This window comes from Chlamydotis macqueenii, chromosome 7 (genome assembly GCF_036417535.1).
Source record: "Chlamydotis macqueenii isolate bChlMac1 chromosome 7, bChlMac1.mat, whole genome shotgun sequence".
Classification (NCBI taxonomy): Eukaryota; Metazoa; Chordata; class Aves; order Otidiformes; family Otididae; genus Chlamydotis; species Chlamydotis macqueenii.
This window is the reverse complement of record NC_141562.1, coordinates 25,182,497-25,195,827: the sequence shown is the minus strand read 5'-3', so window position 1 is coordinate 25,195,827 and position 13,331 is coordinate 25,182,497. Positions and strand designations below refer to the sequence as shown.

At 44.9% G+C, this 13,331-nt stretch overlaps 1 protein-coding gene and 1 long non-coding RNA gene across 2 annotated transcripts in view; one reads left to right on the top strand and one right to left on the bottom strand.

Moving 5' to 3' along the window:
- The window catches only part of FBXW4 (F-box and WD repeat domain containing 4), a 62,572-nt gene extending 52,534 nt beyond the window's left edge, over positions 1-10,038 (bottom strand). The window contains exon 1 of the mRNA XM_086752230.1: positions 9,675-10,038. Coding sequence (XP_086608356.1) covers positions 9,675-9,940 — 266 coding nt within the window. The 5' untranslated portion in view covers positions 9,941-10,038. The remainder of the gene's footprint in view (positions 1-9,674) is intronic.
- LOC147600107 (uncharacterized) lies at positions 9,683-11,534 on the top strand. The gene is made up of 2 exons (XR_015259065.1): positions 9,683-9,808; positions 10,721-11,534. It is a non-coding gene; the product is annotated as an uncharacterized LOC147600107 (long non-coding RNA).
- The last annotated feature ends 1,797 nt before the right edge of the window (positions 11,535-13,331 follow it).

The window sequence follows — 13,331 nt, the reverse complement described above, 5'->3', positions numbered from 1 at the left end:
GAACCAGTTCTCTCCTCCAATCTCTACCTTGCCCCCAATCCACTTCCCAAAAGTGGGATTTTTGGGTACTCAGTCATTTTTAAAACAAAGATTAGCTCCCTGTAAATAAACATCTCCTGTAGTTGTTAATGGGTGTAGGAATCTTTAACCTGGCCCTGGGGCTTGGCCAGATTCTCATTTTCCCAGCCTTCCTTCCATAGCCTCAGGCTCCTTTTTTGTCTGCTCACCCTTCCCTCCCCTTTTCTATGCTTTCCGGCACTTAGTCACCATTATAATTTGACTGCATTCCTGGGCATGTGACCCATTTTAAACAAAAACAGAAACAACACACAGAAAAGCTTTTCCTCCCCTAGAAAGCTTTGCAGCTATAAGTCCATGATCAGTAGAGCCATACCACATAAAACTGAATTTAGGAAGCTACAAGCTCTTTATTTCTCCTAATTTGTTTTTAAAAATATATAATAATAATAAAATTATAGAATTAGTATAGGCTGCAAGAAGAGGAATTCCATTTTTAAAGAGAGCACTTGCAGGAGCTCATGGGGCCAGATAGCATCTGAGATGAGGAATGTACAGCACTGAAAAGTCAGGTCAGGTCCAGCAGCCTCCTCATTGCTTATTACTCTCCCAGACAGAGTTCAGGCTGTCCGCCTACATCCAATTCCATTCATTACTTCAAAACACTTCTCCTTCCCACACCCAATCCTCAGTTAAGTTCTCCCCACGTACAGATTTTAAGTCACCAGCTTGTACAGTGATGGAAAATGCACTCACGCCACAACCCCCTCTCAACGCGTACTGGCCCAACCAGACATCCTGAGCTCAAGGCACAAACCCCACTAAGACTAGATGTAATTTCCACGGCTCTGAAAAACGTGAATCCAAGGTCAAAAAAGCAACCACCATCTTACACCACAGGTCACTTTACTAGCTGGGGGCAGGCCTTGATCCTCCTGCTGACGAAAGAGGAATTTCAGAAAAGTTACACATTGGCTTGGCCCACAGTACCAGTTCACTATTGCAGTTACTCCTGTAACAGACACTTCGTTCTTTCACGCAAATCAACAGTTCCTGTGTGGAAGAGGTGAAGGCTTAGTAGGGACGACTATCTAGGGGAGATCTGGTGGGTTTTGGGGCAGAGAGGTCTTGTTTGTTTTGTCTTTTTGTTTGTTTTACTGTTATTATAACAACAGTATTACAAATGGACAAATAATAACTACAAAGTTATTATTCGTCCAGCTTGCCTCCTCCATATAGCAATTCTGGATCCAACTAATTTAAACATGTCTTAGAAGCATCTACATTTTATTTATTCAAAATAAAGGCAAGAAATGGGACAGAACATATGGAAGCCATGGGAAAAAGAAGGTAGAAATTGGACTGATATATCCCTCCCCTTTGTCCACACCAGGGCAGCAGAGACTGAACTGCAAGGATTTTCAAGTGCTGGTCAGAGACCCCTATACCAAAAAAAAAAAGTTAAATCAAGCTCAGTGATGGAATCAAGTACTGAGATATAATTTGATAATTGATTTGCTTCCTTAACAGCATCCCCCAGAGCAAGTCCCAGAATACATCAAAAAATGTGAAAAGCACCACCACAATGCACAAGAGCAGTTCTCAAGTCTTAAGAAGTTAAAAAGGGCATCACCTTATAAATTGAATAATCTGATTAAAAAGATCCTTTTCTTCCCTACAAAGACCATTTTGCTTCAATCATGATCAACATACTTTCTATACAGGTAAATCTTTAAGAATTGTTCCAAGATGACCTGAGACAATCAACAGACATCACACACCTACACCGAGTGGTTTACTTAACCAAGTATCTCCCACTTCAGCAACTGGATTGAACATCCAAAGATTCAGGAGACTAACCCACCTTATGAAGACAAACACAATGTAAAAATGCTGTGGAGGGACCGCTACCCGCCAGCCAATGAATACATTTCCTTTCTTAAGCCACATGCTTAAAATTCAGTATATACGCGTACGTGTTCTGTGAAATGACAACCTTGGCACTCACGTTCTCAGAGAGGCCACCAAACAGTGAACTTAAAGACTGCTGAAGGTTGACTCACTGAGGAAGGACTGCTGTTTTTACCAGGACCTACACAGCCCTGCATCCAAAAGCAATTAAAGTACAGCCCAACATCCTAGAAGGACGACAGGAAACACAGGATGAAAGAACCAGTGAACACTGCATGTGAAAAATCAATGAAATTTGAGCAGAACTTTCTTAAATCCCAGAGTCCATCATTTTACCACCTCTGCTAGGGTGTCACAATTATCAACAGCTGATAGAGTTACACGATGCAGAACATGAAAGGCTATCTTTGTTATTAGCTAATTAAACAAAAAAGCACTCTTTTTGGATCCCAAACCACGTGGTGCAATACATGACCTGAGCTAACACATGTTTTCAATTGCACATGCTCCTGACGGAAGCTCCCTTTTACAAAGGCTTTGTTACACTGAGAAAGAGAAGCTGAACATTTCTTATATTCTGAGAGCGAGTTCCAGGATAGAAGCCATCCCAAGCACCCCACTATAAAGGATTTTTCATTTCCCTCTTCCTACTTCACCCCACCCTACAAAAAAAAAAAGTTAAAGTATTTTGCTCAAATTATGGATTTCCTCTCTTTCTTGGCAGAGTTACCAAAAGAAATGTAATATTCCTCCTGGATCCCACTTCCCAGCTGCTGAAGTGAGAGACTGGGACTATCCCCCGCAGCACCACTGACCCAGGTGACCTCAGCCACCATGGCAGTTGCTGGCCTGGGCCCCAAAAGAAAGCAACAAAAGAAAATCACTCAGAGACTAAGCACATCTCCTAAAGCTTCACTTCTAACAGTTTTTGCCTTCAATGATCCCCTCCCACAGCCAAAGTCTTTTGCCACCAGAAATGGTATTTCTGCAGTAGCAAGAGTCTCTATGCTTTACTGCATGCCGGGGAGATTTCTACTGGCTGTCTACAATTTCAGCATGTGCCAAAACAGTGGTGCCTGCAACAACACATACCCTGCAGCAGAAGATAACATCAACATGACATACTGTATATTTTCCCAGCTGCATGGGGCATCCTAACCCACTAAAATCCTTCACATTTTGCTACATTTTAAGTGCTGAAGAGCTCATCTGAAAATGCAAGTCTGCAGAGACTTGCTGAGTCTGTGGACAAAATCTGCTGTCTGCATAAAAGATGTCACCAGCCTGCCTCAGGCCTGAGTGGAAGGGTCATACAGAGGAATAAATAGGTCACAGTAGCTAAGCCCCACTTTCAACCTTGGCCCTGTGGCAGGGATGGCTAATAGAGGGACCAACTGCACTTATTTGTGTAATCGGGACACACCTGTTGAGTGGCAGGGTCTCAGTGCATTGCAAGTCATGGGCCACCAACAGACAGCTGAGAGGGAAAAGCTATTTATGTCAGGAGCTCCTGTTGCTGTCCTCAGTAAGTCAGACGGCTTTGAAAACGTTTCTTCCAGGACAAAAATTCCACCTGAATTCCTTTAGCATATGACCCTTATCTAGCTTACCGCTAGGTTCAGTCCATCTTCTACACTCCTCCGCTTCCTATTTGGCATGGGTTCATATAACTCTGAGATGGAAGAGAGCTCTGCAGACTGTTCTCTTGCTAGTCCTTGCCTCCTCTGGTGTGCCTACACTATCTCAGTTAGATGTTACTGGGCTGTGCAGGTTTACTGCTCCACCCCACAGCTCTCGTGAACAATTCACCTGCACAAGGAAGCCAGACACTCTAATAAGAGCCAGAGCTGCAGGCAAATTTCTGTACATACAGCAAAGACACACACCTTTGCATAGGCTTCCCAAAAAACCATCATAACCAAGACTGTGCCAGACCACTGCACCATCAGATGCCCTCTCCCTTACAAGTGACTGCAATGCGAACACAGCTAGAAACTCCAGGCAGGATTTTGCCTCTCCCAGGGATTATGTAGGCTTTTTGGAGATGAAATCTGGGCTGCTTCAAAAAAAAACGCATAGCCCTGGGAAGATCCAAGAAAACTTGCAGCTGCTCAATAGTTGTCATGTATATTCTGATTTTAACAACAGAATGGCAGGGTAGTATTTGGATAGAGTGAAATAACCCATAGCTACTTCACTTACGTAGGTTACAGGGATAATAGCAACAAGCATAGCACACTTTTTAAACCCTGAACTAGATACAATTCTTCTTCCACTTTGAACTCATGAAGATTTTAAGGGAAGGTTAGGTAGGCCTGAAAGAACTCTTACAAACAATTTCACATTCCCAGAACAAGAAGCAGTTTCAATACTGTGGAGCTGTCCTGGCAGATCTGTCCTGCCCAGAACTAACAGCTCAAGACAGAATAAAAACTAACCTAACAGGAGTTTCTCAAAAACACTGACTTTTCTAGCACAAAGAAATAGCTGTGTGCCCTCTCCCAGGGTTTTGCTGTTATTGCAATATCCTCCCCAGAGTATTCTCCTCTGCATCATCTGCACCAGTTCACTGCCTACTTTATTTCTGACCTAAAGTAATGAAACTTGGATAAAACAAGTTTTAAAAGATGAAGGAAACTGAAGCAGCTTTACAGACACTCACACTTCCTCCTCCAGCACTGAAGGCAGAGGTCTCCTATGATTGCTGCAGTTTGCATTTGGATTTGACTTGCATAGATTGGCCGTTTCCTGCTCCTGCAGGTGTATATGTTTTTCCAAGATCTGGAGAAAACACAACTTTTATTAACTCACAGAAATGCTTACACAAGCACTTACATACTCAAAGATGCTAAATTCATCCATTAACGAATCTATTTCTCTGAACTGGAGAATATACCGTGATCCTAGTGGGCAAGGCAAAACAGGAGACAGGGAGACACAAAACATGCAGTGGAACATTTCTATATTTTCACAACAGCTATTAATATATTACAAAGAGCACACCGTCAAGCTATTTAGGTTGCAACTTGCCCTCTAAAATTCCTTTGTAACAAAGAGGAAATAAGTTTAGCCCAGCTGCAACTTTACTCCTTTCTTCCACGTTTTAAATAACGAACCACCTTGCAATGAGCTCCTTGCCTCTCCGATTTCTTCAGTCCAAGGTGGTCCAGCAGGCAGGCACTGGACGAAGGCTGAAAGCACCCTCTGCTATTCCTGGCTCTGACACTGACCTGCTGCACAGAGGGCAGCTTGGTTGACATCTCTCTGCCTCAGCTTCCCCTCCCAGCCCTTGTTTACCCTGGCTATTTAGGCAGCAAGCTCATCAGGGCAGAGACTGCTCTTGCTGGGCCTCTACAACAGCTGGCAAAATAGACACAGGCTACCAGACACAACTGTAATATCACTATACTCACCAAAAACCACAAAGGCGTTGTGCTAGTGCTCAGCTACAGTTTAGCTGAAGAATATGTTCTTAAGCCTTAAATTTTTCTGTGATATACTGCCATGTATTTTTGGAACAAAAGTGCTCCATTCACCTTACGTCATGAAGACAAGGCTCAAGTCTTGCTTCAGCAGCTCCTATAACCGAGTGAAGCAAAAATCTTCAGCATAGGGACTATCTTTTTACCATCCCCATGACAAGGTCTTGTTGCAGTAGAGGCCTGTACAAAAAATTAACATGACTCCACAGAACAAGTGGCAGCCTGACATAGAGAGAGTTGTAGGTCAGGTGCCAAGAACCACATCCATCTAAAACCACTCTATACTTCCATAATAGTGACAGAATATTCTACTAAACATTTACTTACTGCTGATTCAAAGAAGAAACTGTACATTTTTAACACTAAAAATGTGCTTTAAGAACCCTTCCAAGTCAGGCTCTGCTGTCCCTAATATATAGTAATCCACACTGATGCAAACTGAGTGATTTCCCCCTCACCTCCCTAAGGATTGAAGCACACAGAAACGTTGCTCAAAGCAAACTTCTTTCTCCTTCTGCAAGTGCACGATTGAATCAGTACCTTAAATACTTAACTTTGCTTACATCTGCAGCTCCTGATTAGCTGAATCTACCAGCAAGGGCAAATATGAGAGATCACCAATGTTGTGAATTTGCCTTTCAGCATGACAGCTCATGTCTGAGGTTAAGTCCACACTTTCCTTGGACAACATTAGCAAATCAATTTAACATTGTTTAAGCCTAAGTATGCGTCCTGAGATAATCAGAGCCAGTAATTTTCAAAGGTAGATAGTCAGGATGAGAAGCAAATAATTTTAAAGAACAAATCAAATAGTTTCAGATATACTACAATTTCTCTTTTCCATGCTGCTAACAGCTAGGGGTTTGCAATCAGTTTCTTATAAATCCCTAGAAACGTTCAAGGCCAGGTTGGATGGGGCTCTGAGTAACCTGATCTAGTCGGGGATGTCCCTGCTCCTTGCAGGGGGGTTGGACTAGATGGCCTTTGAAGGTCCTTTCCAACCCTAACCATTCTGTGATTCTATAAATTTTATCTCTTCTCTGTTTCGGCATAAAGACATTTTATAAGCAAGCTGACTGCACAAACAGTTGTTTCACACACAAGCTAAAGCCTGTTCCCTCTGATCTTCTTGCTACAATTATCAGAAGACATACCTAACAGAAGAAACATTTTAAAGAAATGGTGTCATTTTCAAGTTAACCACCCTTTTAAAAAATGGGGAAGTGGGGGCAGGGGGATACGTTTCACAGCTATCTTACGCTCTAGGTTCAAATTTATCTCTATTTACAAAGCATTAACAGATGGCTTATCAAAAGCCATTTAACGGCAGAAATGATCAAACTATTCTGATATGGTTTTTTTTGTTGTTTTAAACAGTAAATACTCCCTAGACTAGTTTTTAACTTCTGCCAGCCACCCAGGGACCATCAGTTTAAGATCTAATGTTAGAACCATGCACGTTATTTTGTTAAGTACATTTACCATAAACGGTTCCAGCCTTTGCTTTCTCAATTGCAGACAGTGTTGCACAAAAACCTCTTAAAAGCAAAAACCAGTGTCCACCTCATGCAATGTTATCTAAAACATGCAACAGAAGCTTCAGCTCTTGACCAAGTCAAAGCCAAGCTTGACAAACTCAAGATTTACTCTATATCACTAAGAAAGCAAAGTTATCAAGAAGGTCCAGCTATCCATCATCTTCACCACCATTCTATTTACCCAGTGATAATACTTAAATACTCACTCAGCTCAAACCTCTGAGGTTCCTACTTAGAATGACTACCAGGAATTACTACTTCTGTGCCCAGAAGCTTACCTCAACCCCCTCCCCAACTTGTATCAGCTTGTCAAACAAAATATAACCTCTATTTGCAAATCTTACTCCCTCAGCTGCAAGAGCAGCAATCTTGGAGACTGCTCTTGATCTTGGAGACATGCATGAAGAGCAAGTGGTATAGAAGAGACATGACTATGTAACACTCTCAAGCTACCACAGAGACTATTAAACTCCTCTTCAGCTAAGTACAAATTTCACAGCTGTACCACAACTCAACACATGCACTCATGCTGGTTCTTCTGGAGATGTACAGATACGCAGATCCCCTGGTACTGCAATATGCCCTTGTCTTTTATCTGTCGCCTGAACTGTCTACCCTACTGGAGTAAAATGCCTGCAGCTGACCCCAGGTGCTGGATCTCCACACAGGGAAACAAGTGGTTGGCTTTCAGGTATTTTCCATAAGATCTGGCATGCTATTTCAAAGAACTGAAGATTACCGGAGCCTTCCATGAAGTTAAAAGTAATTAAGGGATTCATCCTCCAGACACATCTCAAGGTTCCTGCATAACCACCTTGTAGTGTCGTTTGGTGTGTTACCTGTGATTGAACTCCCTAGGACAGGGTCAGTGCCAACCAGTCCCAAAAGCAGCACTCTAATACTAGAGTTGTTTAAAGAAAATTTGAAAATAGGACTCAGCACAAAAGCATATCCTAGAATTACTAAAAAAACCCTGTTCATAGCAAATCTAATTGAAATCCCTGGGAGCTTATGATACTCAAGTAGCCTTCCCTTTACTTAAACCTTCTGACCCCGCAAACCTCTTCTGTAGCTGTTTATAGACCTGCATTCCTCTGCAGGGGGAAGTGGTGGTCCTTACATACACTGCACCTGCTCTGCTGTACACCTGATCCCCCCTGCAACTGAAGGAGCATAGTATCACCTTATTCTTAATGAAAAATTCAGAACTTCATTTCCTCAGGAGACAAAATCATATATCACAGTAGACAGAGTCCAACACGCAGCCATTCTGCAGCGTTTATTCCTGCTGACTTCGAAGGGAACTGCACTTAACTTTCAAGCTAAGAAGATGGAACGAGTTGAAGTGCTGGCCTGAAAGCCCAACACAAGGATCTTCAGCACCACCAAGTTCTGCTCCTGACTCCAGGAGTCATAATTGTTTCTCTGAAGTCTGTGCTACTGATGAGACAGTAATGTGAGACAGCAAAACAGGCCTCAAAACCTGACATCTCTTCTTTTGATTCATGTCAACAGAGTAGTGAAGCAATACTGAGTCACGGCATGACAAACAAGAACCTGGGCTGGCAGCTAAGAGAAACACAGGAAGGGATTCATAGATCCTAAGATCATAAACTTCCTCTTGGGATCCTTAAAGAAGCAAGGAAAGGCCATGTTGTGCAGCTGATTCAGAGTAGTGTTTCGTATGCTAACAAATTTGAGAGAGCAAAGGCCATCTTTGGGTCCCTACCAACCACTGCAAAGGCCCAAACCTCAAAAGCACTTCATCTAGAAAGATGATCACGTCACATGCAGTAAAGGCTCATACCTATTCGTAACCTACAACATGCTGTTGAACTGGGAAAAACAAAACAAAGCCAATCTCTGTCCACAAAACTTTAAAACCCAGAGGCCACAAAGAGTCCAAAAGTCATTTTCTCTGTGACAGCCACTACCAGCTATACCAGCAAGCTGCTCCATGAGCAGCTAAGAAATACATATTCCTAAGGCCCTCTGCCACGAAGGCTCTTGTGCCTAATAATGTAAGTAAGTCCACTCTCCAGCCTTTACCCAAGACAGCAGCTCAGGCCTTGCTTCCTTGCAGCTTCTTCTCTGAGGGGTCTTCACGATCACAGCGGGGAGGGAGCGTGGGCACGCAGGAGTCACCCCAGCTACACACAGCGGCTCTGTTCATTGCCCCACGCTCCTACGCCCCCTAACTTGAAACCCCCGACCCTGTGTGTTGTGTCTCCTGTTTGGAAGACAGAGCTGATGTGGAGAGGGCCTCGGGCCCGAACACTCGAGGGCCACTCCCGCTGGGCCTGGCACTGAGGGAGCCCGGGAAGCCCTCGCCACGCTCGCCCGCTTCCTCGTGGGAACGAGAAGCGCCTCCCCACAAACCCCCAACCCTCCTGGGCAGAGCCGGGGTCAGGCCCCACCGCCCCGGGGCCGCCACACGCGGCCTCTCCCCTCCCAGGGGCGGCCCCACGGCGGGCCCGGCACTCCTGCCCTTCCCCTGCGCTCACCACCCCTCTTGGCGCAGACTAAAGACGGCGCAGCCGCGCTTCGAGAATAGCTCCCCCCCTTCCCTCCGCCCCCTCACGGCAGCGGGGAGCCCCCCTTAGCGACTACGCCAGGAGCGCAGAACGCCCCTTAGCAACCAGCTAGGCCGCAGCATCCCCAGCCTTTCCCAGCCGCCGCGGCCGCCTTACCCCCCCCACCCTTCCGCCGGGAAGGCCGCGCTTACAGGTCGGTGCCGAGCTGGGTGAAGCCGGAGTTGAGGCAGCCGCGGGCTATGCGCCTCCAGAGAAGATCGCGGCTACTGAGGAAGCGCAGGCGGCGGCAGACCTGGCCCAGGCGGCCCAAGGCCTGCACGTCCAGGTAGGAGCAGATGAGGAGCAGCAGCTCCTCGGGTAAGGCCCAGAGCGGGGAGGGGGGGGAGGAAGGGGGGGAAGAGGCGGCCCGGGATCCCCCCTCCGCCTGGGGGGATCGGGGGCTGCCCTTCCTCCCCATGGAGCAGCAGCTCCTGCCCCTCCTCCCCGGGAGCCGGAGCTGCTGCTGCCCGGGGGAGGCCAGGCCATGGACGGGGCAGCCGCTCCCCAGTCACATGGGGCAGGAGCCGCTGCCTGTCACTGCCCCCCTCCGGGGGAGGAGGCGGCTGCCGGGGCGGGAGGGGGCACGGGGCCGCCGAGCCCACCCTCGTTAGCGAATTAATTCATTAACGGTGGCCGCTGGGACTCCCCCTGCGGAACTGCCCCTTCCCGCCCGCGGGCCGGCGCATGGGTCGGTGTTCTTCCGAGCTGGGATTAGTAACCACCTGATCCACATATTCATTAATAACGTGAATAATTAATAGTGGGGACGGTGATGCCAGGTAACCAGAGCATCTGCTCCACCACCTGGAGCAACCCCAGCTAGGCACTGCACCCCTGCGAAGGAAGGTGAACAGCTGGGTGATTAATACTCATGAATTATCCTTGAGCAGGGTCAGGAGCGCCTGTCACCCACGAAGTGACAGCAGGGGTCATCTGGTGCTGCACAGCAGTTTTCAACACTCCCAAATTCCTGGGCCACTAAAAGAAAGGGTCTTCACCACGTGAGAGCAGGCCCTGCTGCAGTGGATTTAAGGCTGGCTTTTCACACGGACCCTCCAGTGCAATCTGTTCCTCCTTCCAGGGCTCCACAGAGCAGGGGTGAAAAGTGCTCGCACTTCACACGTGTGTGTACGTATGTACAAGCACACCACCATGAAAGAACCGTTCATAATAACTGAGTCGTTGTTGCCATCCACAGGAGCCTGGAGTACTGACAACACAGGAGGATCCTGGTCCAAAATGGCAAAGAAGCCCTACACAGACAGCAGAGCAGGAAAATATCAGTCTAGTGTTGTGTTATTCTTTCTTACAGTATTTTCTACTCTACAGAAGCTTGAAATGCTTGGGGAAATTTCTCCCTCAAAATTAAAAAATAGATACATTATAAGAAGTTAATAATTTGCCTAGAATGCTTTGAACAGGTATCACTTACCCACCACAGTCTGCATCTCCTTTTGCACAGTGGAGTAGGAAAATAAATTTCAGTATATAATGAGGTTACCATAGCATACAGGCCTTTCGACAGTACTTGCATCCTGTTCCAGAAGGTCATCTTGTCTGTATAATCTCAAGCACTCTAATACTCATACGACTAAATCACCAGCTCTGGAAGCCTTGTATTTGAGAGGTTCAAAACTGCTGGCTGAGGAACTATCTGGTCCATTTACACCAAGTTTCAATACACCCTGGAAGTCAGGCAAGATCCAGAAGGCAGCAAATGTTTTATCAGCATTTATAATGAGTGAATTAGATAGCTGGAGTAATTAAAAATTTCTCAAGCTAAGTTTGAGCTCAGGTGAAATAACAGCACATCTGGTACAGGACTTAAGTAGCCAGTTGAAAAGGAGGTAATATAACAGATTTTGCTTAACATGAGATTATGGAAACTTGGCATGAATGCAATTTTGTATCAACTTAATATCTTTTTGATGACATTAAACTTATCTCTTTTGTAATACACTTCGGCAATGTCTGAAACATTAAATTTATTAAAAGCTGAATGACTTCTCTGTCTTAAATTGTTATTGTAAAGATGGGTTTATTAGTAAGTTGGTCCTTCCGTAGCTGGATCCCACAGAGACAGCTTATGGACCCTACACTATTTAATATTTTTACTAGTAACTTTAAAAAATTCTGAAATTATTATTAGCAAAGCTTTTTAGAAGGTGCAAAGCATGGGGCAAGGGGCAAAGGATGCTTATGGCTGCATAACCCTATGTTAAGTTTAGGCATAATCAAATCATATGTATTTCAAAGAAGCCAAATGTAAAGTCTCACATCTAGGAACAAAGAATGTAGGTCATGCTGAAAGGGTGTAACTCTATCCTGCAAAGCTGCAATTCCGCAAAGGCTTCATTAAGATGAATAATCAGCTGAATGTGAGCTCCTTCAGCAGTGCTGTGACCAAAGGGCTACTGCTGTCCTGGGAAACAAACCAGAGCCAGGAGGTTCTTTTACCTCTGTTTTTGACTCTGTTGTGACTGCTTTGGAAATAATTTGTCCAGCCAACATTTCAAGAAGGATGTTGAAAAACTAGAGGGGTTTCAAAGAAGAGTGGTAAGAATGATTACAGGACTGTCAAACGTTTTCTAGTGAGACCCAAAGTGCTCTGTCTATTTAGCTTTCTAAAGAGAAGGTTAAGGTGCGAGGTGATCATACCTTATGAGCACTGAAACAGGAAGACAAAGCTGGTAATACCAGGATCTTCAATTTAGCAGACAAAGAGATAAGATCTCTTGACAGAAGGTGATGGGAAACAAATTCATAATTAAAGCGTGGTTTTGTAGTGAAGAAAATGAACTGTTGAAACAGCTTACCAAGATTTATGGTAGAATCACCATATCACCATGACTGTATTTTTTTAAAAAACAATATCAGAATTATTGTTTTTCCCTTAGCCAGAGAGTCCAGCTAGACCACAACTACTAAAACTTAAATCAGGAATTGACCTGGCGAGTCCTAGCTGACGGTGTCAGATTAAGACAGTCAAAGGGGTCCCTTCTGGTCTTAGGCTCTGTTACTCTACAGAGGCAACATCTGCACAGTGCTCGTCTCCCTGCACTGTGTGACTGCCGTATTGCAGTGTACAGTGGTCTCCCGTCTGGGCCTGTGTCACTTTACCAAGGAAACTACTTGGTGCAGTCCTGAAGGAGCCTGGGTGCAACGTAACACATGCAGTGTGACCCTCTGGGATACCAGGACCAAGGTACGGACAAGAGCTTCTGTAGAAGCAGAGCCTTAGTGCTCTCCAGTTTGTGACCCAAGGTGTAAACAACTATGAAATATTTGGCTAAGATGAAGTATGTATCTGCATGCAGTAATTGTGGAGAGGGTCAAATATGCTCCAGACAAGGAGGACAGAGTAATATGAAGAAAAAATTACATTATGTTACTATTAAATGTAGCGTTGTTTTCTAGTATGGATAATTGCCTTGCAGCATAATAACAATAATTATTCTTTACCCCAAAAATAGATATCATCCATTATTTTCTTTGGTTTTTGAAGAGAAATGCACCTGCAACTGCATACACTTGTTCTCAAGCACGGTTTCAGCTACAGTGACTGCTGTGGAGCTGTCAAAGCTGTACATCACGGGCTAAGAACCCAATGGCACTAGTCTTCCCAGCAATGCCAAAGTAAGTACGTATGTAGGTGTCTGCAGGAGCAAGAACCGAGGAAGATTCTGAAGCATTACTAAAACTGTATGTGTAGCATGGTTATTTCCATTACATTGTTCGTCCTCTAATAAAGGACTCAGTGCAGGCGCTCAGTGCAGTGTAATCGTCAAGTCAATAATGTATCCTTCAGC